General features: G+C 38.9%; 1 protein-coding gene across 5 annotated transcripts in view; it reads right to left on the bottom strand.

Annotated features, from left to right (window-relative positions):
- Grip1 (glutamate receptor interacting protein 1) overlaps positions 1–27,650 on the bottom strand; it is a 629,888-nt gene that overhangs the window by 70,982 nt on the left and 531,256 nt on the right. For 3 of the 5 annotated variants that reach the window (XM_076854834.1, XM_076854833.1, XM_076854832.1), the window contains 6 exons: positions 20,568–20,715; positions 18,456–18,625; positions 11,999–12,154; positions 11,183–11,338; positions 2,425–2,611; positions 1,707–1,852 (listed from right to left, as the gene is read on the bottom strand). In XM_076854834.1, the coding sequence (XP_076710949.1) occupies positions 1,707–1,852; positions 2,425–2,611; positions 11,183–11,338; positions 11,999–12,154; positions 18,456–18,625; positions 20,568–20,715 (963 nt within the window). The remainder of the gene's footprint in view (positions 1–1,706; positions 1,853–2,424; positions 2,612–11,182; positions 11,339–11,998; positions 12,155–18,455; positions 18,626–20,567; positions 20,716–27,650) is intronic. The other 2 variants (XM_076854836.1, XM_076854835.1) reach the window with 1 other exon arrangement.

Consider the following 27,650-nt stretch of genomic DNA (forward strand, 5'->3'; position numbering starts at 1 on the left):
TTGTCTCCGGTATTGGCAATGGAGTTCTCAACTCGTGCCTGAGGTTAGAACTCTTTTTTTTCCCCCTGAAAAAAAAATTAGTTTCCTTTCCTTCATCTTCCATAGCTAATCTCTAAGCCCTGCCTCATGCCATGGTCTGAGTTTCATTGTCACCACTTCTTAGTGCTATTCCCTTGTCAAGTCACCATGATTCTTTACCTGTCCAATTTTTCCTCCTTACATTTCAGAAGGTTCTTTCTGAAACATTCATCAGCTCACCCTACTCTCCTGCATAAAATGCTCCTTGGCTTCATTAGACTTAAATATTAGTTCTTTATCAGGGCATTGTATAATGCGGCCCCTTCTAGCCTCTCCAACCCCAACTCCAAATCCAAACCAGTTCTCACCACTACCCCTTTATATGCTCCAGCAGAAGAAGCCCCTTTGGCTGCTTCCCCACCAAGCTTATTATTCAAGCTCAAGTTCTTTATACTGGCTGCTCCCTGCTCTGGAATGTCATTTTCTTGAGTCTTTGATGACTGACACTTTCTCTACTTCCAATCTCCACTCAAATGTCACTTTCTCAGAGAATCATCCTTCAAGATAGCTCCCCCAGTCATTCCCTAGCCCTCTATCCTGCTTTATTTTCTGCTGAGAACATACTATTATCTATGTTTATATGCATTGCTTTCTAAATTAACCCTCTGTGCTAATATATGCTTGATGAAGACAGGTGTATTTTTTTCCTTTCCTGTCTATTGTTATATCTACATTGTGTGTGGGAGTTTAGAATAAATATTCAGCAAATATTTGTTGGAATTATCTGATTCCTGCTTCCCAAAGGCGTGTCTTTACTGACAGGTGAATGTTAGTGGGATTTCACTGTGAGTATTCAACTTTCTTAAATGGTAAGTAGAATCAATCTCTATCATTCACACACCTGCTTGTTACTAACTAGGACTCCCACCCATGACCAATTCTAGTTAGACTCCTCTGAGCCCTCTTCTGACTAAGACTTTTCCTTGACTTGGGAGCTCAGTTTTATTAAGAAAATTCCTGAACCAGTATATACACATTACCCTGCTTCCATCTAATCAGGATCCTTCTAGAAATGTCCCATCAATACCACTCTCACTCTCACCTTGTCCATTATCTAATAGAAATCCCTACCTGTCCTAGCTGTGTAGGGTAGAGTCCAATCTCTCTCTTATTGCAATAATCTTGACCCAATTGAAGTAGTCTTGAATAAAGTCTTTGTTATTTTAAATGAGTGTGCAATTTCTCTTTAACACTAAAGGCCAAATATTTACCTACTAGGCTTGTATAAATTTACTTAATGAATTTTTATTGCTCCCTATATAACTTCCCTGTGTTCTTTGCAGTGGGAAGGATCAGATAGGCTTTTCTCATTTCTGGGATTAAAGAATTTGGTTTCTCTAGCACAGAGGGAAAGGTTAGGATAAAGGCAACAGGACTTTTTGAAATCACCTCCATAGTAGCTATTACTTACTTATTCAATATGTCACATTTATTTTCGGTTGTTCTGGTGGTGACATTTTAATGAATAATACAAACACAATGTGCAACTCAAAATGACACCTGAAACCCCTTAAACAAAAACATGGTCAGTATATAAAAAAAATATTCCCTTTCTTGCCCACAGAAACAATATAATTCAGATTTGGCCAGCTCCCAGTGCTGGCACTGACTTGAGATTTGGACTGTACCTGCGACATCAAACTCGATTTCCAGGGTGACCTTGCTAGTGATGGAAGAGTCTCGGAGGAGCTGATTGGCTTCCTCGAAGGTGCTGTCTTCAGTTGGAATTCCATTAATGGCCATCACTCTGTCTCCAATCTGTAGCACCCCGCATCTAATTTAAAGCCACATGTTAGAGGTTGTAGGTAGAATACATAATCATCAAGTTGAACTTGCCAGATCTACCTTGTTTGATCCTTGCAAAATAGCATGACTGTTTATTCAATGCCGTGGGAATCATATCAGGTCAATTGCAACATCTTTCACTTTTGCATTTCTTTGCTACATTTGTGGGCAAGGGAATCCTGAAGTACTCCAGGGAAGTAATTAATATTCCATGCTCATAGTATTGTTATAATCTGATCAGAACTGATACATTCCTGCATGGTAGAGAAATTACTGAGGTTTGAATTTCAGTTTTTTTTTTTTTTCTCATGGATTTTTCTCCTTTTTAATTAATATAGCCTCTGGTCTCCTGATGGACAAGAATCTGCTAGATTAAGGCATTCATGCTTATAATTCTTCTTAAATACGATCAAGAACATAAAATTTTATTATCACAACAGAATTCATTGCATCTTGCATTACCTGCACTGAGACCTGTTCCATAATTTATTAGCCATTGAAAGATAGCCAGCACCAGAAATGCACAGCGGAAAAAGATGCTGTGAAAGAAACACATCTCACCTCTCTGCTGGGCTGTCAGCTTCAATATAGGAAATCAGAGGTGGGGAAGAGAGAGTCTCTGTGGCAAACACACTGCCCTGCAGTTGGATTCCAAATCCTGTGACAGGATCTGCTGTCAACACAACTTCTGTGGTTTCTGTGTGAACAACCTGTCCAGCCAATCCCACTGTGCTAGAGGCTAAAGACACTGGAGGAAAAAAACATGAAAAAGAATGATTTTAGGTTTAGGCAAGTACCAGGAATACCAGCATTTCCCAGATAGGTCATGTCCCTGAACAAAAGCTCATTGGCAATGGTGAGAGTTTAAATTTTGGATTTTTAGCAAGAAGGTTGGCCAGAGCCAAACAAGATAAATGATTCTCCCCTAATTTGTCATATTTTAGTTATAACACCAGTGGAGTTCCCTCTTTTATACCCACAAACCGGGAACTAAAATGGGGGCTGCAGGAATAGGATGGCCTTGGGATATGGGCATATGGGTTGTGGTCCTGGCTCTATCATTGAGCACCATCTGGGGGCCCTTGGGGAAGGCTATTCCATCTCTGTGTGTGTCTGGGTCCTATCTAGAGAAAGGGGAACTCGGTGGACTGGTCTAATGTTTTCCTACTTTAGACATCTGTGTTGGAGCTTTAATGACTTTTTACAAACAACCTGATCTTCAACTTTGAAGACATAATTAATCTAAATCTGGCCACTGAAGCTGTGCTGGTCCTCAACCTTATTCCAGCACTGAGTTGGCATAATGAAGTCTCATTTAAACTATGCACTCCTCCTATTCCCACATTTCACTTCCTCAGTGTTTTCCTCTGGTTCTCAAGCCTACCTGTTGTCTCCTGTTTAATTCATTTCTCTAACACTCATCTGAGCCTTCAGCTAGACAGCTCTTTCTCATTCCCAAGCCCAGATTTGATCATAAAAGACCTGAACCTCTCCTGGTTGGCTCCCCTGGACCATGCCCACTGGAGCTGGCCACCTGTGCTCTCCGAGCATGTTCTCTGACTGCATAGTTCTATGTTGAAATGTTATTTTCTCCAAAAAAGGTCTGTATAGCCCCTGTACTGTAATTAAAGCCTGATGACACCAGATACACCTCAAAACCCACTATAACCACAACCCATTTTCCTTCACTCCCCCTGTCTGGACAAAGAAAGAGTTTTATAATACTCCTGGCTCCTGTTTAAAATCCCACAGTCCTCAGGTGCAATGATATATACTTGTAAACCCAGAGGCTTGGGAGGCTGAGGCACAAGGATTGCAAGTTGGAGCCCAGTCTAAGCAATTTAATGAAACCCTGTCTCAAAATAAAAAATTCAAAAGGCTGGGGATTCAAAGTGCCCGTGGGTTCAATCCCCAGTCCTGCAAAGATGTAAAAATAAACAAAATTACATAGTCTGTACTTATTTCTGCTTTGTCTCATCTGAAAGTTTATAGTTTTCTACTTTTTCAAAATTCCCTCTCATCTACTTTCTGACTTGGGGTCTTTTTTCTTAGTCAACTTGCTCTTGTCCCTGACTTTTCCTTGTCCTTGTCATGGTGATGACCTTTGAACATGCTGGCTTTGGGTCCTTTGCTCTCAGTGTTGCTTATTAGCAATTCCACCCTAATGCTGCTCTGCGGGGGCCCAGCCCGGCTCTCCATTTCATCAACCTGGACAGATCTCCAAGATCTCCATATCTGAATCCCCCTTGTTGATCACACATCCCTCCTGAGCCATACTTCCCAGTTTCTTCACTCTCACTTTCTCCTCTTTCTGACTCCTGGTCTCAATCCCCTCTCACGTGTCTCCTGGCCTACTGGTTTTTCAGACAACATTTCTAGCAACAGATTTTTCTCTCTTCAAATGGAAGCATCCTAAAAGTTGTCTTTTGTGCTTCTGAGTCATAAAAACCTCCCTTGCTGCTTTTCTAAACTTTCCCAATCACTCCCCTAGCTCTAGCCAATCTATTGATCTGTACTGATTCTGATTCTGAAGTTGCTTAGAATTTGGCTTCTTTCACCTTTTGCCAAAAATACTTTCTCCAATGATTCTCTGACCATCCAAAACAATGGCCTCATCTGCTCTAACTACTCCAGAGTGACTGGCTTCATGACCATCCCTTCTGAAATCACTCTTTAGTTTTGATGAAGCTTTGTTCTCAGTCTCCTGTGTCTTCAGCCTCTGCTGGTTACTCTGCCTCCTTCTGTACAAGAAGCTTGGACTCACCCATAGTTCTGTTCTATGTTCTCTCATTCTTTCCATCACTTCCAACCTGCCTATGACAGGACCCCTGCATGCACCTGTTCATATCTCTCCAGTTTCAAATTTCAGTGATAAATTTCTTTTCTTGATAGCTAATACGTTTGCAAAGATGATTCAAATCTCTCTAGTTTCAAGTTTCAGTGATAAATTTCTTTTCCTGATAGCTAATACATTTGCAAAGATGTTTCATTAGCTTCTCATATTTTCAAAATTGAGTAAATTGTCTTCTCTTTCTCATTTCCTCTCCTGTTTCTATGAAAACACCATCATGTCAAACCAGGCTGAAATCTCAAAGCAGCCTTTGACTCACAACTGCCCATCGTCTCACATCAATCAATTGCTAATTTCTCGTAAGATGACCCCTGTAATATAACATGTATAAGCCCTCTTTCCCCTTTTAACTTTCAATACCTTAGTTCAGGCTTTCATTACTTTCTATTTCCACTATCGTAATGTACATATTTATAGGTCCTCTCCTGCTGAATGCTCTCTAGATATTGGAGATGAATCTTTCCTTCACAGTGAGGCCCTGACTGGTCTGCTCCCCTAGAGTAGGACTTCATCATAGCACAGGTTACTGTGTAGATCTCCTATCAGTGTCCCTGTCCATTGTCTCATGCTGTAGGCTTTCAACTTGTTACCCAAGAGGCCTTTCCAATAAGCAAAGGTAATCCCCCAGTTTAGAATATTTTAACAGCTCCCATTTCCTAGAAAATAAACTTTTTAATTCTAGCAGTTCACGCAAGACTCTTCGTAAGTTCATTTTCTCCTGCCATCAGGTCTTATGTTCTTCCACGATCCCTCCATGGGCCACGTGCTCTAAGCCTCTTGATACACCTTTGTGTCTTAGTATATGCTGTGCCCTCTGCCTCTTTAGCAACTCCCCTCAGCTTTTAATGTCCCTTTTCCTGGCTTAATCCAGGGAGACTTAGGTACTTACTTACTTTTCTACATTTACACATTTCTAGTACATACTGCTATTTTGGTACTTATCAGGTTTTTGTTTATTTGCCTGTCTCTCCACTTGACCCTGAGATGGTGAGTGGTTGGGAATAGATCTTTTTATCTTGATATCTTGGTGCTGAAATGTTCAGTAAATGCTGAATAAATGAGGAATGAGTCAAGTTTTGTGATATCATCTACATTTTCCTCTTTGGTATTGACGCTTCACATAGGTGTGCTAAGTTAACATAAAGAGCTAGGAGCTACTCCTGAGGACCCAAAGCCTCCCGATCATGAATGACAGGATAAGGGAGGGAAGGTAGAATCTGTCTAAGAGGGGCAAAACCTCCGGCTTTTTTTTTTTTTTTTTTTTTTTTACTAGGTACCTCATCCTTCTGTCTGTGGATTATTATGGTGAAGAAGGCTGCAGTTGGTAGGTGGGGGAGAGCGCCTCCACCCCAGGCTTTGCACAGACTATGGGGTTCATGATCCCAGTGTTCCACTCAGGGACTATTATGAATGGATTCAAGTACATTTTCTGGTGTGGCTTCATTTATGTCAAGTGTGCTTCAATTGCTCTCCAGTCCTTGCCTTTTGCTATCAGTGATCGAAAACCATGAGAAGACACCATTTCCTGTCAGTGAGGATTTGGAGAGCTGCATTTCCTTCTGGCTCTACACCCAGAATGATAAGGGCAGGCGTCACCTTCCTGGAGGGTTACTTTCATTTATCTTCTAGTAAGCCTCTTGGATTTCAATACCAATGTCCCCCCATCCCCACTTGTTAATCTTTCCATGGGTTCATATTTGTATATTCTTCCATTGGATATTTCAGTTTGAAATATTTTGGGGACTACTGAACTGGAGTTAAAAGCTGGGTTTTAGTCAGTTATCTCCCATCTCCTTTCAGAAAGAGCCAGATGACTTACCTAGTAACAGCCAGGATTAGGTTAGGTCTACTGAAGACAGAGGACACTGGCTGTATTTTTGGAACAGAGAAGAGAATTGAGGGAATTTCATTCTCTCGAGGTTTTTGACAAAGAAGCATGAATTCAATGCGGGTATCATTAAATCTATAAGCTCTATCTGGAGACAAGCTGAGGTGTTAGAAATTATTAGGCAACTTAATTTAGAATTTAACAGAAATTCATGTACTCTACATTGATTATGTGATTATATAAGGTTGCAATTTATATCATAAATATAGGATTATATTAAGTAATTTAGGATTTTACAATTAACTCTAAAAAAATCCTCTGATGTATTGGAATCTGTTCTTTGAAATGGTAAAATTTCATTTGAAAGTATATTGATTACTTACACAGATTAAAGTCTTAGAAACTATTACCAGATATGAAAAAGATAAATTATAGATTTAAAAATGAGCGACCAAAAGAAAAAAATAACCAATATTACTTGGAGGAGAAAAAAGATGAGCTTGATTAGCTTGCTTCATTAATGCGGTCAGCCACGAAAGAAAATATAGGTGATTTGTGAATTATAACCCTGTAGTTTAAGATTTGTGTGATAAATTTTTTGCTGCAGTAGTGGATCCTCCTGCAAGGTATTTGATCTGCAAAGGCTACGAGCTATTGGCCCTGGCTCAGGGCTTCTACTAAGGTGAAGATGGAAATGATTAAGTTGCTGACACCCTACATTTGAAATCAGCTCACTAGTGTTCATCCACGTTGTGTTCAGGACTCAGTCTGCTCTGTCCTGTTCTCATTCTTACAGGGATGGTTCCGTTCACAGCTCTGTTTTTGTAGGAATAGCTTTTTTTTTTTTTTTTTTTCTTTCCCAGAATAAGGAAGGTCAGAGGGAACAAAAGACAGCCAAAGATTTTTAAAAAAATTTTAGAAAGGCTTATTTAATTTACGAGGCTGTTTGGTTTATTATCAGATATGAGAAGAATTTTAAAAGTATAGAGAACATGGGGCCTGAAAGGGTTTATTAATAGAACATATCTATGCAATTTGATCATGTTTTTTGAGACTTCTGTCTCACTAGGGTTCCACAGAAGTGGCGACCTGCTGTGGACCCAGCACACTGTGACTCATATGATCCAGTTCAGAAGAGCCGGAGAGGTGGCCCACAGCTCCCTGCGTGGTCACTTAGAAAAGCTTACCATTAGCTGCTCTTGTCGTCCATTGTTTTTTCAAGGGTTGGTGAAAGAGACCATGAAAGTTGCTAGGTTTTCTCATTTTCTTCTTTTCAGACTTTTTCAAGGCTACCCTCTCTAGCAATAAGTGCTGATAAGCAAAGAAGCAAAGAACATTCTGGGAATGTGTTCTAACTTTTGTCTGCTGCAATTCCGGAAGCCTGGGAACAGGTGGAGTCTCTGTCCTAGCTGAGAATACAGGGACAGGAAGGAATGAGCCGGATCCACTGCTCCTCATGCAGCCATGACATGTGGAAAACTCTTTTGGAGGAGGCTTGGCCTCTGAGGGAACACAGGTAGTGGGAGAAAGGCCAGGAAGATTCCAGAAGAGGGATGAGAGTTTCCTCTATGACATGCTCTGAGACCTTCCCAGGGCTTTGTGACTCTCCTCAAAGCCTAGAGTGCAGTGTGCACACCAGTCTCTATGTGAAACAAACATGGCACCTTGCTGTTTTAATCCTTGTCACATGTTGTTACAGACTTTCTGTGTTTTCCCCTTTGGTCAATGGTACAGAAAGTTTTAATATTTATGTGAGAATATTTCATTCTTTCCTAGTCATGTCCTTACTTTGTACTGGAAACACATGTGATAATTCTTGTTTTTCTGTTTTGCAAGCTCTGGCCTCAACTCATCATCAATAAAGCGGAGAGACTTTTTCTTGTATTTGTGACTTTTGCCATGATTCACCATCCATACAAATGGCCTGGTTGCTATAGAAACATAAGTACCAAAAAGCGGCAGCGAACAGTGGCACAGAATAAAGACATAAATAATGTGGGGGAAATAAACCAAGGTACAGTGGAAGTGGCAATAAAAATTTTATCCCCAGTTACTTGGGAGGATCTTTACGTCTAATGTGACCATACCAAGCTTAGGCAATTAAAAAGAAAAAAATTCTCAAAATTTTTTTCTGGAACTTGGAATACTATCATAATTTTCTCAAGTCTTTTTGAAGTAGGAATAAAAGTTTGTAGTATTTGGGGCTTTGTCGTCTGATTAAAATATAAAATGTATGGTCTCCTGAGATATACTTATAAACCTCCTGTTATGCACATGTGATCAGTGGTGCTCTTGTGGCTAATGTCTACAGAAAACATGAACTAGAAATTTTCTGAACCAGGTTTCTGTTTATATTCCTACTATGTTGGAGAACAACATGTTGATTTATGAGTTGGTTATAGGTCTCAGTGACAGTGTGTTCTCGACTTTGTTTCCTACTAAAAAATGCAAGATGTGTCAATATCAACCTGAGCTAGCCAAACACATTATCATTCATTTGTATTACTAATGGCCTTAATCAACACAGCAAATCTTGCCTAACACAAACAAATGGTTAGCCTTTGAAACAGAAGTACAAACATTAATGAATTCATTTTAATTGCTCTTCCCTATTGAGGGCTGTTAGTGATGAGTACTGTACATGAAGCCATTATATATTTATATAAATTTATATACAAATATCTGCTTCAAATCTGAAGGCATTAAATGAAAGACTCAAGATCTATGCATTATGTCAAAGTGTACCATTGTAGAAAATGCCTAAATTTGAAAGCAATGGCAACAGATTTTCACATTGGACAATTCAGGTTCAGGTATATAACACTAATTCAACTATGCAGCATAACTAACAACTAAGTAGTGCTTACTATTCACCAGATATTGTTTAGCGCATATATATATTTTTTTTCTTCAAAATCACCCAAAGAAGTGATCACTACATTTATCTCTAATTCTCACTGAGGCATAAAGAGCTAAGCAAACGTGCTCAGGGTCCCCTAGCTAGAGTGTATGATGCTGGAATGAGACTTCCTACTTCTAGAGTCCAGGCTCATGATCACTTTACTTCATTGCCTTCAACTAGTTTCTTCTAAAAGTAAATAATTTACTCTAGTTTTAGCTAAGAAATGAATAAAACTCTTGATGCTTCTTGCTCTTTCTTTGACTAAACTCAATCTTCCATTTTACTAATTTCAAATTTATTGTCATTTTCACATATTGAAGATGACAGATCTCCTTATACTTGAAAGGACAGGCAAATAAAAATTATGCATCCTTCATGGTAGTGACCCTCTTTTTCTATGGTTTTCTTTGTAAGGAAGCATTGGGATTCCTTTGACATGAAGAAACCACTTTCCAGTGTGGGGGATGACTGGTGACCCTCAATGTTGGGGCACTGATGGGACTGGTGAGAGGTTCTCTGGAGATGATGAATCTCTAGCAAACCAGTTCTTCTTACAAGAGCATTCTGGTCAGTACTAGGCTGGAAGGACCAGGTTTGGTTTCATTTAAATAACTTGAGGCTGTTCCTTATTTTTATTTCTATGGTCAGCACAGGAAGAAACCCCATCTTCTTTAGGTTTATTTATAGGAATCACAATCACAACCACCAAAAAGACAAAAGGAGCAAGAAATACACGTCTCTAAACTATGATTAGACCTGGTTGGAGATGATAGTGATCTCTTTCACTCAAAGTTTTGTGATTATGATGATAGAATATGATCTTCCTCTACAGAAAAGAAAAATTAAGGAGTGATTTGTGTTTCTCCCCTGTTAAAACATTCTATCATCCTTTTTCTCCCTTTGTACAGAGAGCCAACTATCTCAAACCAAGTAGCTAACTACACCTTTCCAGTCTTGCTTAGTCTATATTTTATTTGGCTGTCCCAGAAGCTAGAGTTTCCAAGAATGATAGTTAAAATTCCTAGACTTTAGGATGTTTGCTGTAAATATGAGCATCCTTCCTACCTTCTTAATGCTGCAAAGGGTAATAAGAAATTCATGTGAGAGAAGTGAATCTCACTGGGGTAAGTTAGTGAGAAAAGTAAGGGGAATTTGGGGAATGAGATATAATACGAAAAAGCATGTTCAAACTTATCACTGATTTTGGTGGGGGCTAAGTCAGGTCATGAAATATAATTTAGTATGAAATTTAACTTGTTATATTATTTGTTAAATAACTTGTTAAATTTAATTTGTTACATGAAATAGCATCAAAAATGTATGAGATTATTACATTTATCAAAAGGGGGGCAGAGTTTTACAACTCAGCTTTAGAGGGAATAAGAAACCAAGAACAAAGGTTTCATCCAAAGCTATCCAGAATAAAAGAAGGAGTCTTAAAAGTCACACCTTTGACTACTTTATGACATCAAAAGAGGAAGAAAAAAATGTCCAATAAAAAGTTGTAGGAAAGACAGTATGAACTAGTGGCTATCCGAAATTATACCCATCCAATAATTATCATGCAGAGTATGGGCACCATGTCATTATCCTTGGCCCAGAGCTCTAGCTTCTTAGCATCTCCTTGATCACTTAGGCATTCAAATGCTCTTCCCACAGGTCTCAACGAATTGAAAACTCCAGTGCCTGCTTGTTTTCCACAGGTCAAATGATTAACGTTGGCTAACATTTCACTTACGTGAGCTTTTGAAGTCTTTCTTTTTCAGTCTCCTCCTCATCATGGTTCCACGTGGGCTAGTAGAGTAGAGGCTTCGAGGTAAAGTCCCCATATTCAGGGAACTCAGGCTGTACGCACTCATGGAGGTAGGAGAGAAGGATGAAGACACCACAGCTGCTGTAAGAGAGTGAAGACTTGGCACAGAGCACTCGCAAATGGCCTTTGAGCTGCCACCTCTGCCAGCCAGCTTTAATTCAGAAAGACACACATGATGAACAGCAGCGGCTAGTAGCTCTCCAACCAGACAGAGACAAGGCTTCAGGAGCCAGGAGACAGCACTTTAGAATCTCAAGAGTTACAAGAGCTTAGAAGTGCTAAGGAGTAGCAGGAGCCTCAGAAGCACACAGGAAAACAGAGACTCTATGAGATTTGCTTTAAACAACAAAAAAACAGACATTTAAACAATGTTCTCCACAAACAACAACCCAAGGCATCTGATACATGATCTAATTTTCATAGATATCTTCTGACACGGATTGCATAAGTGATTTCACACACACAAAGAACTGAGAACACCGTACTCCATATAATATTCTAAACTGTTATTTCCTGAATCATGTATCAAGAATTCTGAACATTAACTTCCTTTCTTAACGACAAATGCTTTCTGATGGAAAAGACTAAGGAGATATTGCAAATAACACATCATTACTACGAAAAAAAAAAAAAATAGCACGAAACACCCACAAAGCAGAAGATGGAATGAATTAGAGGTGGAAGGAGCGAGAAGAATATAATTTAAATGAAAGACCAAGAGGAGAAAGCCTGGAACATTACGAGGGCTGTTTGGAGGAGGCGCTTTCGGGAATGTCAGGGCTGGCACTCTGCAATGGTCAGGGTGGTGCGTATTATAGTGGTGGTTGGTGTGAAGGCTGCAGTGGTTGCTGGCCCAGGAATCCCAGGGAAGTTGCCTGTCGCTCCTCTGAATTTTCACTGCCCATATGAAGTGATGATGAGAAATAAGAAAAACAAACAAACAAACAAACAAAGAACCAAAAAAAAAAAAAAAAGAGGAAAAAGTAACTGAATTGCACAAATAAAAAAGAAAAAGTGTAACAAAATGAAAGCTGATTGCAAAGAAAAAAAAATTCACTTGGCTTTTGCCTTTTCTTAGTGGTCAGCGAAAGAGATGATTAACATCAGCAATGGAAACTTTTCATCTTCCCAAGAATAATGCATGTCTGGGCCCGACCCTTTTTTTTCTCCTTTTAGGATGGCCATTGAATCAATTTCTAATCTCTCCCTATGTTTTGCAGTAGAGATTAAAAACATTTTTTTTTAAACTTAAAAGTCAGCTCCAAAAAGATCTATGGTATAAGATTAGTAATTAAAGATTTGCAAATATTGGCCATTTAGTAGCACTTGTTTAGAGAAAAAGAAGAGAAGGAACAATAAATCACATTGTCTCATGATTCGTGTGGGTTACTAGTCACACATCACAATTTACTGCTCTGACATTTTAATTACGCCATGATCCATCACTTGAACTTGATTTTCCTCAATAATAAACCACTCTAATCATCTGTCAGTATCAGAATCTTATCTGTATCCTGTCTGAAAAGGAGAAGATAAAAGTCTCAATATATTTTATAATTTTTTTTTCTGGAAAAAGTGTTTTTCCACTAGAAATAGTTAATTCTTGAAATACTCCACATATTCTAACTATTTCATAAAATATGAGGTTTATTTCAAAGTCTTGGTGCCCCTTTTATTTATTAAAGAGTGCTTATCATGCTTCTATCCTAGTTTTGATGTGATTTTCTACCCAGCATTCTGATATATGAGTAATTACGTTTGCTATTTTTTTTTTTAATATTTATTTTTTAGTTATCGGCGGACACAACATCTTTGTTTGTACGTGGTGCTGAGAATCGAACCCGGGCCGCATGAATGCCAGGCGAGCGCGCTACCACTTGAGCCACATCCCCAGCCCTACGTTTGCTATTGACAGGAAGTTTGTCACTGAACGATCTGAAAAAGTTAAAATAACAATGAGGTTTTGTTTCTTTCAGTTTTTCAGGATTCTAGTGTTAGGTGTCTTACACTGGTCTCAACTCTTGAATTGTTTAACAGTAGTTATTCATATAGAGGGGCTGAATGTATATATTTATGTAGATAAGAACTTAAGTTGGGCTGGGGATGTGGCTCAAGCAGTAGCGCACTCGCCTGGCATGCGTGCGGCCCGGGTTCGATCCTCAGCACCACATACAAACAAAGATGTTGTGTCCGCCAAAAACTAAAAAATAAATATTAAAAAAATTCTCTCTCTCTCTCTCTCAAAAAAAAAAATAAAAATAAAGAAGTTATACTGTCCATGAAACCAGCTTCCTTGGTGCTTCTTGTGCTTTCTGGAGTGAGACAGAACATGGAACACAAGCCCTAGCATGGACAGTCATTGTGCAATGAGGATGATCTGGTTTTGGGATGCTTTTTGCCCTTCTTCTCTGTATGACCTTGGCTAGCTACTCAGCCACTCAGCTTCAGTTTCCTCATATCCAACTGGAGGTCATGAGAGCGTCTGTTCCCCAGGACTGCTGTGAGGGTTAAGCACACAAGGAGCTCAGTGTGGTGCTGACGTGGATAAAAACAAATGAATTGGGAGTTGTTACACTGATTCTCCTACCGTTCTCTCCACTTATACAATAATGGACTTTTCAAAGGAAATAGATGTGAGTCACTCAACAAATTTCACTCACTGAACACTGAAGTCTCAGAGGGCTTGTCAGAAATCTGCAGAACACTTTCAAAGCCAACTGTGCAGTCCTAAATCATCCCGCCCTTTCCTTCCACCCCATTGCTGTTGGGTTTCCTCTCCCTCTCCACTATCCTGGGTCAAGCCACCACCTCCTTCACCCAGAGCTCGGCAATACCTCCAGACTTGGGTTCCCTGATTCTCTCCTGCACACCTGCTTTTCAGTATCCACAACACAGCCAGGTGGAGCTTTTAAGTATCTAGGTTGGATCGTGTCACTCTTGTTCAGAGGGCTTATCATTATACCCACCATCCAACGCAGGCCCTCCTTTTCTTTGGCTTCATCTGCATCACCACTTTCTCCATTCATATTCTCAGCCTCACTGGTCTCAACTCTTGTTATTAGCACAAGCCAGGCTTCCTACCTGCCTCCAGGCCTTTACCTTGCTCTTCTTCCCCCAGTTATTTGTGCATCAGGCTCCTTCTCATCATTCAGGTCTCAGCTCAGATGCCACCTTCTCAGAGAAGTGACTGCTGACCTCCCTGGATGAACTAGCGGCCTCTCAAATGGTATCCCAGTATTATTTTATATTTTTCAAAGCACTTACTACTGTCTGAAATGGCGTTATTTATATAATACAGTTTTTAATGTTGGTCTCTTTCTACAAGAATTTAAATTCTACAAGAAGAGGGATCTACTTGGCCTGCCTTACTCACTAGATATATTTAAGCAACTGGACTAGTGCCTGGTACATACTGATTGATGTGGGAATAAATCAGTAAATGAATGCACAGGGGAGCAGGGACAGCAGTCAGAGTGTCCATATCCACACAGCAGCTGCATTTTCTCTTGGATAAAAAAGTGTCTCAGGGACGTCCCTAGTGGATCTTTCACCGTCCTCATTCACTTTGGTGTATAAAAGATAACTTTTTAGCAAGAAGCAGTTATTGCTGGGTCTGGCTAATCTACAACCACAGCCACCCTACTGTACTCTACACAAAATATTATCTGGGTTTAAAATAAAGTTAGGGCACAGTGAATGGGCTTCAGAATTCCACACCCATCTTTTGACCCATTTCTTAATTGATTGCTTTGAACATTCCTCAGCATTCATAAGGACTGTCAAGCCCAATTAATAAATCATTAAGAAAGGTATTATTGACTACCTGTTGTGTGCCTAGCACTGTGCCAATTGTTACAGGCTGGTTAAATATCTGTTGTAAACCTTACCTGGACTTTGAACTATTATAAGGGGCTGAATCTTCATATACAATGAAATAATTCAGAGACAAAATGATATATGATGATACACAAAATTGCATGCCATGGATAATGAGTACAAAAAATCTTCACCAAATAACTTAGGGCAGAGGAGAGAGAGTCGTCTTTTCTGAATGTACACTCCTAATCTACTGTGCTTTATAGCAGTGCACTTAATTCTCATGTATTATGTAAATATTTCAGGAATTTAATAATTGGAGGTTACATTTTTTTGGCATGCTCTTTTCATTTTGCAAAGCACATTCAGACATATTCTCTTATTTAATTTTGCAAAAAAGGCAGACTGCTTCCACTGAGTTCTTACTATATTCCAGGCACTATGCTGAGCAAATTTTCTTGGATCATCTCAGATAATGTCCACCTTATTCCCATAAGACAGGTATTATAACCCCTACTTTACAGATGAAAACCTGAACTGAAGAAAGTTGGGAAGCTTGCTTAAAGTGCCACGTGGTAGAGCCAGCATTAAAGCTCTGGAAGTCTGTTCTAGAGTTTTTGCCCTCAGCCACCACACTCTACTGCATCTTCCTATGTGTGTCCTGAATACCTTATTGCAAATAAGCAAACAACAAGTTTAATATAAATACTTTTCATGTCATGTCATGGTGGCATCACTGGGGCAGTCTTAAGAGGTATATAACATGGAAGGTGCTGTCCTTTGTTCTCCTTGCCCAGACCAGGATGTTTGAGAAAAAGGGTAACAGCTTCTCTGGTTGCCCCTGGATTTCACAAATGGAATGTTCTCTTTGTATTGAATGTAACAAGTTTAGTGACACTGGCCACATTTTCTTTTCCAAAGTCTCAGTTTTCTTTAGTCGTCATTATGTTTCCCAAAGACCCTCAGTGGGAATACTTTTTAACTTCATTGAAAACTCACTTTTGTCAACTTCTTTAATGTGGTTCTCTACTAGCAAAGGCACCACGAATCTCTTTTTCCACCTTGCCCTGAAAACACTGTGGTGAAAGCTTTGTTGCTAACAAAATTTGAGAAATGTATCTCAATCTACCTGTGGGATGGGAGACATGCTGTTTTGGCATCAGAGGTCTTGAAACAATAACCAGAACTGTCTTATGGAAAAAGGATGAAACTATGTGAAACTTGACTAATACAAAAACAGAAGTTTGAAAATTTCAAACACAACAAAATTTTTCTTATACTATTTTTCTTTTTTTGACCATGATTTAATTAAGTTTGGGAGTTAGTATTTATATCCTCTTGGAAATACAAGTCTGATTTTGATTTTACAATGTAGGGGAGATGCCAATATGTTAGTTTAGGAAGATGGTGAACAACTTTTAGCAAAGGCTGATGATGGGATTGGAAGTATAAGCTGGAGTCACATAAACTGTCAGCCTCCTGCCCCTCCAATATAAATATCAGGTTTTCCACAATGAAGATAAAACATGTGTTCTTGGTCTATACATTTTAGTATCTATATTCATCTTTTTAAATTGTCTTGGCAAGGAGGTAAAACTAATTAATATTTCAAGAGTTGGAAACTAGTTGAGCCATTTATGATTTGTGTACAGGGTAAATCAAAGTAAAATAAATGAGATTGAAAAGACAACAGCATTTTAAGAGGGTCTGTTATGCATTTCTGATTCACTGGTTTCAGGATGGAGCAAGCAAAACACGCTTAACATGCACCACCCAGCACCCACTCTTACACTCTATGCTCCAAATCCAATGCAACTTAAGATTCACTTTCAAGAAACTTAGGCAATTTTAGTGTTCTCTCCTCTTGGCGTGTTTGCAGGAAAGGCTCATTGGGGCTCCTGGTAGGAATGGTATGTATGCCATGAACTTCACCTTCCTATAGTTCCTTAGCATCTCTATTCAAATGATGCTGATTTTCTTTTCTTAACCTGCCTATGCTGCATCATTTCTCTACTCCGATGTGTAAAATTAAAATCTGATAAGGGTAATGTGTACTAGAGATTTTCATTAGCTCCAGGGCTGTCTAAGCTCCATTTAATTAAAAAGGTTGCATCCAGCTGACTCATTCAGTATGAAAATTATCTAGTTCTTTTTTTGTTTCCTTCTTTTTTCACTGCAGAGAAGAGCAGCACATTTTAGAAGGTGAGAAACATAATACAAATGACCTCTGCATAAGCAAAATTTCAATTCTCAAGAAAATGTGCTTTCTTTAAATAGACAGAAATGTATTCTCCCCTCTTTTAGGCCAATGCAAGTGAGGCTCCTGGCTTCAAGAAATAAATAAAGAGAGCACTGGCTTAAGGGACAGGCAGGAGTTGGGACAAAGACCTTACTGGAAAGCCTGACATCATTTGATTTGTGGCTCAAGTCCTTTTACTTATACCAGGTTTTGTTTTGTTTTGTTTTATTACTGAGGATTGAATTCAGAGGCATTCAATCACTGAACTACATCCTCAGCCCTATTTTGTATTTTTTTTTTAAAAAAATATTTATTTATTTATTTATTTAGTTGTAGATTTAGAGACAGGGTCTCACTGAGTTGCTTAGCGCCTTGCTTTTGCTGAGGCTGGCTTTGAACTCTCGATCCTTCTGCCTCACTTTCTGAGCTGCTGGGATTATAGGCATGAGACCCTGCGCCCAGCCTCTTACACCAGGTTTTGTTTGAAGGTGCACAGGTAGAGGATATATAAATACTCTGAAGACATAACTGTGAACTTCCAGACTGAAATGCAGATCCCCTCAGCTGATACTTTTTATTGAATAAATGGAGTCAAATATTGATTGTCCTGTGTCAGATGTTTGATCAGAAAGGTTGTTCTCTCTTCTAAGAAAAACACCACTGTAGAAAATAGATAAAATATATAGGAGCTCAGCCATTCCTACCACTGGGCCTCCCTACCAAATACTTGAGGAGTTATCTATCAGTATATATTTTATTTTAAAAAGCGAATTTTACTATTTGCCTTTATTAACTTTTATATAGACTGGAAATTCAATATGAATACTTCTATAGGGAAGTCAAATTATTCCCCCTTCTTACCACACTCAATTTGTATCAAAGACATTTAAAAAAATATATCAAATAGTACTAGCCCTGAAAATTCTATTTCAACAATGATTCTTTCTGCAACTTTGGGATTTCCAGCAAATTACGAGTGGTTTGAAAAAAGAGATTTGGAAGAGGAAACAGGGTACACAAAGATAACCTATTGTTTTGAAAAGAAGCGATAAAGGCAGAATTGAATTCAGTGTCTTTTGGCTTTCTAACTCTCTGGAGGAAGTGACAAGGGTAAGACCAAGATAAAGAGATGGATCCTCTCACCATGGTCAGGTCCCTTCAGGGCCAGGCGGGTCTGATGATGGGGAAGGATCTCCAACTTGACCTGGTCAGTGGTGTTTGCCAGGAACTGAGTCGCCTCCGCCAGCGTGCAGTACTCCATGCTAGTGCCATCGATGGACAGGATGTGATCCCCCACGTGCAGCGCACCACATCTACGGGAAGGAGAAACACTGGGTACCATGAAGTGTCTTCCTCTTTGGAATACGACTTTCATGTCCTTCATAGTTAGAGTTTCACACAGTTTTCATTTACTTAAAAAAAAAAAAAAAAAAAAAAAAAAAGGAAAAGTTTGAGTGTTATAGGAAACACCATCTGTGAAATTATGAGCACCTTGGATGTGAATCAGAATGTAAAGTCTTGTAGAGAATGCAGAAAAATGCAAAGGAACATTTTTTTCTCTTGCCCTTCTTCAAAAAATATTATTTGGGGATGGGCGATGCTGGCTGTTGTGAAGTGAGCAAGAGGACAGTGTAGCACAGGGAGAATTTTCCCCTTGACTTTTTCTGTGTTTCTTCCTCCTACGGTTTTCTATCTATAAATCTGAGTTGGCTACTATTAAGAATCTGGAGACATGACTCCTAGAATTGGAATAGGGTCTTTTTAATATGTGAAAGAGAATAACTTGAGGAGATTCGGTTACTACTTCCTCAGAATTCCTTTATATAAGCTCTCAGAGCACCAGGTCTTTATTATTCTGCTTTATTTTGTTATTCTGGAGTTAAACATTTATTAGTACAAAAGCTCTTGATGGCAATGGAAATTATTCAGGAATCAAGTGAGTAATAAAACCAGGCCTGCGTGGTGAGTCAAGGGGGAAAGCTGGGGGTGGGGCTAGCTGCTACATCTTGCTGAATTCAAGGGGCTGGCTACTGGATGAGTGGAGAAAAGCAAACACAGCAGTCAGCATCCCGACGTACCAGTCAAGTGGACAGCTCCTTAAACTGGTTACCCCCTGCGGAATGGGAAAAAACAGAGGGAGACGATTAAAGCATTCTACACCATTGGACTGGAGAACACCCCTGGATCAATGGCTGCCACTGTTAAAGAACTGCACGTTAGGGTAAGACTACAGTGGAGCTGTAGACTGACCACCAGTGGGGGTGGCTGCGGGTCCCTGTGGAACTGGAGGACTTCCAGACAGGGCCAAGCCACAAGGAGAAGAGGGCTGGAAACAGGGGAGACTGGCGTGAGTAGTGTACTTCTCCAGAGTTCAAGCCATCCCTTCCACCTAACATATTATTCCATGTTGATTTACTTGAAGTACTTCTACTACAAGAGATGAGGACTTTCTTTTCAGGAGCTGTAAAATAATTCATTAAGTGGGAAGACAATCTTTTTTCCCCTTCTCTTTTTACCTTACAAAAGTCTAAAATGTTAATTAGGAAAATAAGTACGATTTTTATTATGACACTGGAATGAATGATGTTTTAAGAGACTTTGGAAAGTTGTGAAACCCAAGATTAATTTACTATGGTAATCTCAGACTTGTCTTTTTAAAATATTTTTTTTAGTTGTAGTTGGACACATTTTCTTCATTTATTTTTTATGTGGTGCTGAGGATCCAACCTAGCGCCTCACACATGCTAAGCAAGTGCTATACCACTGAGCCCCAGCCCCAGCCCCTCAGACTTGTCTTTAAAGATGATATTCTTTTTAAAATACTATTTATGTAAGTACAAAAGGAATACAATTTTATGGTAGCAGGATTGAACTGATAACAACTCAGGAAAACATTTGACTTCTCTCTACTGGACTTAATGAAGAGCAGGTCAGCTGCTCCACATTAAGACAACTTGCTTGTTTGCTTGACTTTTTTTTTTTTAATTGATAAAAGAGTACTCCAACCATCTGAATAAAATCACATTACATTCCAGGGTGATCAATAGTGTAGGTAAATTTTTAAGTCCCACATATTGACTTGTTTTCTTACCTTAAACTTGCATGAACTGGCAAAAGAGCTTTTTTTTTTTTTTTTTTACTTAATATGTGTATGTGTGTTATGTAAGTGTGCATGTGTAGTATGTGTATATATATGCATAATTTTTTAAAATACATATGCAATTTTGAAAGGTAGGCGCTTTTTGTGACACTCACCTGTCTGCAATGCTTGCAGATTTGATTTTGTCTATGACAATGACCTGTTTGTTACAGCACATCGAGGTAGTTAGGGCAACCCCAAGGCTGGCACCAGGAGTTTTGGCAACTTCAACTAGTAATGGCCCGGATGCTGTTGCCACAGAATCTGTCAAAGAGCAAATTTCAGGAAAACAAACAAATAAATAAGATAAAACAAATAAGCAAACAGAAAAAAAGAAAGAGAATATTTAGTCTGATGTCAGCCTGTTAATTTTATCATTGAAACTTAGGTTTTCTTCAAATAATGTCTCCACAACCCATAAGACCTGAGGACATCTCTTGGGGCCCCCATTCCATCCGGCTTCCATTGTAGCAATATGTGCATGTGTAAATCTCTTCAGTTAGCTTTTAAGCATCTTGCCAACTAAGATAATGCCTTTTGTATCTTTATGTCCTCCACATTGCTTGGCACAGTGCCAGACACATAAAACATTTTAAAAATTAATTCTTTCAATAATTATCTAGCACGTACTGTGAAAAAATGGATGGATGGAAGGAAGGGTGGATGGATGGATGATGGATGGATATATGGAGGCTGATGGAGAAAAGTATGGATGAAAAAAGAAGAAAGGAAGAAAAGGAGGAAGGCAAGGAGATAGAAGAATGGATGGATGGATAGATGGATGATGCATTGATAGATTAATGAATGAATGGATGGATGGATGATGTCTCTAATTTGTCAAATAGCAGGAATAGATAAACCTAAGTGGCATATATAAACCTTTGGGTCTTTCCCTGTCCTGGGCCTGTCTTAGAATCACCTCCCTTTTAGGAGTGACTTCATATGCTTCAGTTTTGGCTTGGAACACTCTTCAACTCCTACTCACCCTTGGGAACTCAGTATAAACATCAATTCCTATAGGATGCTTGATCGGTAACTTGATTGATAACTCATGATTGGTAAGATGCTTTACACACATACTCCTGCAACCTGCTCTATTCCTTCTCTGTAACTTATACCTCACTCTTTCATCATGACCAGTTTGGATTTGCCTCTGTCCTTTGCCAGATTGTAGGCTTGTTTTGAAGACAGATACTACATCCTGTCAATCACAGCATTTGCAGTGCCTGACATAATGATTAGCACATAGGTTTTCAGTGAGTAGGTGATGAATTAATGTGTGAACAATGAGAACACTCTTGATGCCACTTAAAGCTTGGAAGACGCAGGTGTCATATGGGACAGAGCTCTGGACCTGAAGCTAAACATCTGCATTTAATTCTTATTTTCACAATATTTGGGTCATGATTCCTTAGACAAGTGGCTAAAATTTTCTAAGCCTGACTACTTACCTATAAACAGTACTTTTCCATGGTGTTTATTACAATTTCATCAAAATACACTTGAACACTTTGCTATGCATATAAAAGATTATTATTATTGAGATACTATTACCTCCAATGTTTGGGTCATCTCCTTTTCCAAAACTACATGCTAGTCTGTAATATTTTTCTGATTTTCTGCTGCTCTGGTGTTTGAAACTTATTAATTAGTTTAGTTGTTCCACAAGTGTATCTTCATCATTAAGACACCAGTCAGGGATAGTGAACTGAGAAACCAGTGCTTCTATGGCTGAAGCCTAGAGATTTGCACTGATTCATAAAGCTAAAGGGTCATGTGAGAGAGCCATCTTCATTTTGAAATGAAAGAAGATATTTCTTAAATAAGGTAAAATGATAACATCCATTCCAACAACATGAATATTCCTGTGCTCAGAATTCTTATAGATACCATGTTTCCTAAATGATCATTAATAACCAAAAAACTTGGTCCTGAGAAAAGGTGAAGAGAACATTAGGCCTTGTATCTCTTGCTGTCAATTGCAGGGCAGTTTCATTAATGACAGTTAGGAGGAGCCAGGCTACCAAGGGTGCTTTTTTGGTTCTCAGGTGTGATGGCTATTTACCCCAGAGCCCATGGTTAATTTGCCCATGCTTCTAACTCTCGGGGAGCTGCTACTCTTTAGTTTTGCTCATCTTGCTATATTAATTCCCCTGGTCTTGAAGACATTAGTCGAGGGCAATTAACAATATCCTGCTTTTCTTTCCCCTTCTCTTTCATTTCCAGGATTGTTTCTGTTCAGACATTCACATGGTCATGATGCTACCCAGAGTCCCCTTTACTTTCACCTTGGAGTTTATAATGAAGGGTTCCCATGCTATATGCAGCAGCGGTTTGTACCTTATATATCTCAAATGTCCCCCCCTCCAACCACAGTAGAGAATTCTGGTCGATACCTGTAGCCTCCTTCCATCGGTAGGGTGATTCATTCTGCCCACCCCTCATTCTAATAGCAAAGATAGCAGCAGCTGAGCCAGCCACACACAATCGATGCTTCTAGTTCCACCCTTAAGTTGGCCGTCTTGTTCCTTGAGCATGCTCTCTGGTGAATGTTCTTTTTGCTCTGGTCAAATCCCATTCAACACTCTGACTTAGCAGGGACCATATCATCTTTTTAGGACTTAAGGATGAGCAGCTTTTATTTTTCAAATAATTCCCTATCGTCGTATTGGATTTTAATAGGCAGGTCTGTGGGATGACAATCACTTATGCTTTTTCTTATGGTCTTTTCATGTCTGAAGATAAATTTATTTTGCTTAACAGAGGAGAATAATAAAGTTTCCATGTTACTTATAACTTAATTTCTTCATCTTTAAAAAAGCACCCTTGGTAGACTAAGATGCTGGCTCCTCCTATCTGTCACAATACCTTCGAGCTATGTATATAAAGTATATATGAAATATAAATGAATTTCATGTTATACGTGGGTCCTATCCCTAATATACCTCATTTTGTATATGTAAATCTAAAAATCAATCCCAAACCTTTGACCCTGGTGGTCATAATGAAATATCAGAGTTTCAAAAGAAGTTATTAGGATATTAAACAATTGTTTAAATATAAATTCTAAAATTCTTCTTCTTCTTCTTCTTTTCCCTGTTGTATCTAAGTATGGAAACTTATATTCTTGTATGGTTCTCATGTTCCAATTACAATGAAGAATTAATATTAAAAGTTTTCTTTTGGAAAGAAATCTCAGGAACAGGGATATCAGGAAGCTGAGGAATAGGGAACCCGAATTGCAATAAATCTGTGTAACACTTTTGGTAGTATGGCCATTTTGACAATAATAATTCTGCCTATCCAAGAACATGAGAGATCTTCCCGTCTTCTAAGATCTTCTTTAATTTCTTTCTTTAGTGTTCTATAGTTTTTATTGTAGATCTTTCACCTCTTTTGTTAGTTTGATTCCCAAGTATTTTTTTTTTTAATTTTTTGAGGCTATTGTGAATGCGGTAGTTTTCCTAATTTTTCTTTCAGAGTATTCATCACTGATGTCTAGAAATGCATTTGATCTATGGGTGTTGATTTTATATCCTGCTACTTTGCTGAATTCACTTATTAGTTCTAGAAGTTTTCTGGTGGAATTTTTTGGATCCTCTAAACACACGATCATATTGTCAGCAAACAGTGATAATTTGAGTTCTTCTTTTTCTATTTGTATCCATTTAATTTCTTTTGCCTGTCTAATTGCTCTGGGTAGGATTTCAAAATCTCTAGCAATTAGAGAAATGCATATCAAAACTACTCTAAGATTTCATCTCCAGTCAGAATGGCAATTATCAAGAAGACAAGCAACAATAAATGTTGGTGAGGTTGTGGGGGGAAAAGGTACACTCATGCATTCCTGGTGGGACTGCAAATTGGTGCAACCACTCTGGAAAGCAGTATGAAGATTTCTTAGCAAATATGGAATGGAACCACCATTTGACCCAGCTATCCCACTCCTTAGTCTATACCCAGAGGACTTAAAATCAGCATAGTACAGTGACAATAGTTAAAAATAAATTGTAGCTCAATTCACAATAGTTAAACTGTGAAACCAACCTAGACATCCTTCAATAGATGAATGGATAAAGAAACTGTGCTATATATAAACAATGGAATATTACTTAAAGAAGAATGAAATTATGGCATTTGCAGGTAAATGGAAGGAAATAGAGAAAATCATGCTAAGTGAAATAAGCCAATCTTCCAAAACCAAAGGCCCAATGTTTTCTCTGCTATGTGGATGCTGATCCATAATGAGGGGGACAAGGGAAGAATGGAGGAACTTTGGATTGGGTAGAGGGGAGTGGTTACAGAGTTGGGAAGCATGGTGGAATGAGATGGACATTATTACCCTAGGTACATGTATATTGTCAGCAAATAGTGATAGTTTGAGTTTGATTGCATGAATGGTGTGACTCTGTATTGTGTACAACCAGAGAAATGAAAAGTTGTGCTCCATTTGTGTATAACAAGTCAAAATACATTCTACTGTCATGTATAACTAATTAGAACAAATAATAATAATAATTAAAAAAGGAACCAGACCTTTGCACTGTTGAATGAGAGGGGAGGGAAGTGCACCCACAGCTGCCTGACATGCCCCAAACAACAGTCTCTTTTCTGGTAGTAATTTTTCCATTTAGGCTTTAAGGGAAAGAGTGCACTGCTTCCAGGTGGGGGAAGCAAATGTGTGATTCATGAGTCTCTTAAATTTTAAAGTAGAAAACTTCAAAATTCTGAGATGAGAAATTTGAAGTCATGATTGAGGGAAGAGGCAGTGTGGCTCAGGACCAGAGGGCTGGAGGGAGGCCCTTCTCTACCCCTAGCTTGTCACGTGGCCCAAGACATCATCTCCTTTTCCCTCATTTCTTTATTTGTAAGATGAGGAGGTACCTGACTCGGTGAGTCCACAGAGAAACAGTGGTGATGACAGGCCAGACAGAGAAAATTAAGGAAGGCTAATCGCCTGCATAAATACACAGTTGCTAGGATGGGAAACCCCAAATCCTGCTAATAATGAGAAGAGGTGAATTGCTAGAGAGAAAAGTAATTTTAGACAATTGATGTGTATGAAGAAAGCAAGAAAAAACTTAAAAATTTAAAAATTTTGATGACTGCAATAACATCCTTTAAAGACTGATTTGAAGGATGGTCCCGAATCTTTTTATTTTTTATATATTTTTTTCATTGTAGATGGACACGATATTTTGTTTATTTATTTTATGTTTATTTATTTTTATGTGGTGCTGAGAATCGAACCCAGTGCCTCACACATGCGAGGCAAGCACTCTACCGCTGAGCCACAATCCTAGCTCCCCCGAACCTTTATATATAGCATATAATATAAAGCTTTCACATTCAGGAGCTTCCAGGATTCTACAACTTTCTAACAAGATTATATAATAAAGACGTTTTAATTTATTCAGGAAAACATGGTGAGGAGGGGAGGGTGTATATCCCATGTAAGGATTATCCTTAGTAGCCTGCAGCTCCACTCACCACCATGATTGTGGTTGAGCTTATGTGTCCAGCACATGTCTTCCTCTGAACTCCCACTGCCACTGGAACAATTTTTCTGTCTGACAGGCAGGACAGACCTACCTCTAAATATGAAGGGTGAGTTCACCCATTCCATTGCTGCTTCTCCCAGTTCCCTTCTGTGTTAACAGCCCACATCACATAAACCAGAAACTTAGGAGCTATCCCCAACTTCATCTTTTCTTTCATCTCATGCATTCCTCTTGATTCTACTTCCTAACTACTTTCTGTTTCATTTTTTTCTTTTCAACTCCATGATCATTATTTTAGCCCAAGTGACCAGCATCTTATATGTGGATATCCTTTCATGCCCTCTACCTTCCCCAGTCCAGGGTGGTGTTTTAAAAGTGACTCTTCCACCATGTTAATGCCATGCTTAGAACCTTTCAACAGCTGTCCTGGTACAGGGTGAAAGTTCTTAATATGGTCCATGAGGACCTTCCTGCTCTGGCTTCTGCTTATCCTATCAGTTTTGTTTTCCTCCAATCTGCTGTTGTCCTCTCAGCTCCAGGTCCCTACTCCTCTTTTGATTCTTCAAAAATTCTATAAGCCAGGTGTGGGGGCATATGCATGTAATTCCCGCTACTTGGGAGGCCGAGACAGGAGGATTGCAAACTCGAGGTCATCCTGGGACACTTAGCGAGACCCTTTCTCAAAATAAAAAATTAAAAAGTCTGGGGATGTACCTCAGTGTTTGAACAACCCTGGGTTCAATCCATAGTCACACACACACACACACACACACACACACACACACACACACACACACAAATGCCATGAGCACTCTTGCCTCAATTCCCTTATATATACTATTCTTTCCACCTAGGATGTTCTAAATCTTCACCTATGTCCTCCTTCACATGCTTTATTACCACTGTTCTGCTCAAAGGTCACATCCTCAGGGATTCCTGCCTGAAGTGAAAACCATACCAATCTGCCTATTATAAACTTTCATAAAACCTGTACTTTTCCTTTACGGCACTCATAATACATGCAATTTGCCAATTAATTCTGTAACTAGCTGTTGATTAATTGCTCCTTGATTAAAAATATAAGCTTATGCAGCAGGAATTGTGTATGTACTGCTCCTGACTGTGATGCTCCAGAAAATCTAAACAGCAGGTATATATATAAAATAGGTGCCCAGTGATATTTGTTAATGCAATGAGTTAAGGAATGAACACCTCTTATGTTATTCAAGCCACTTTGTTAATAATACTGACACAGAAATTTAAGTCATGTTCTTTTGTTTGACACAGTTCTCAGAGTATTTGGGATCATATTAATTCTATGCTCAAAATCTTTCAATGACTGCTCTTATAACAGGGTGCATATACATACTTTGATGTCATTGGTGATGTGGAGGGATATTTTTTTTAAATTTTGTCTAACTTCTAACTCTGCACAGAGAACTCCCTCTAATTCTTCATATAATCAGACTGTGAACTACTTGAATTTATTGGATAGCTCAAGCATTAGTGCACAGAGCTTTGAAGAAAAGGTAGCCCCACCTTATTCCAGATGAAAAATGAACTGATTATACATTCATCCTCTATAGGGGGACACTAAAGCATCTGATAGATAAGTAAATACATCTTCAGGATCATTAACTCTTTAAAAGAGACTGGCATCATTCAGGGATTGGCACAGAGGACCTGCACCTTAAAAAC

Source organism: Callospermophilus lateralis, chromosome 4 (assembly GCF_048772815.1).
Source record: "Callospermophilus lateralis isolate mCalLat2 chromosome 4, mCalLat2.hap1, whole genome shotgun sequence".
NCBI lineage: Eukaryota > Metazoa > Chordata > Mammalia > Rodentia > Sciuridae > Callospermophilus > Callospermophilus lateralis.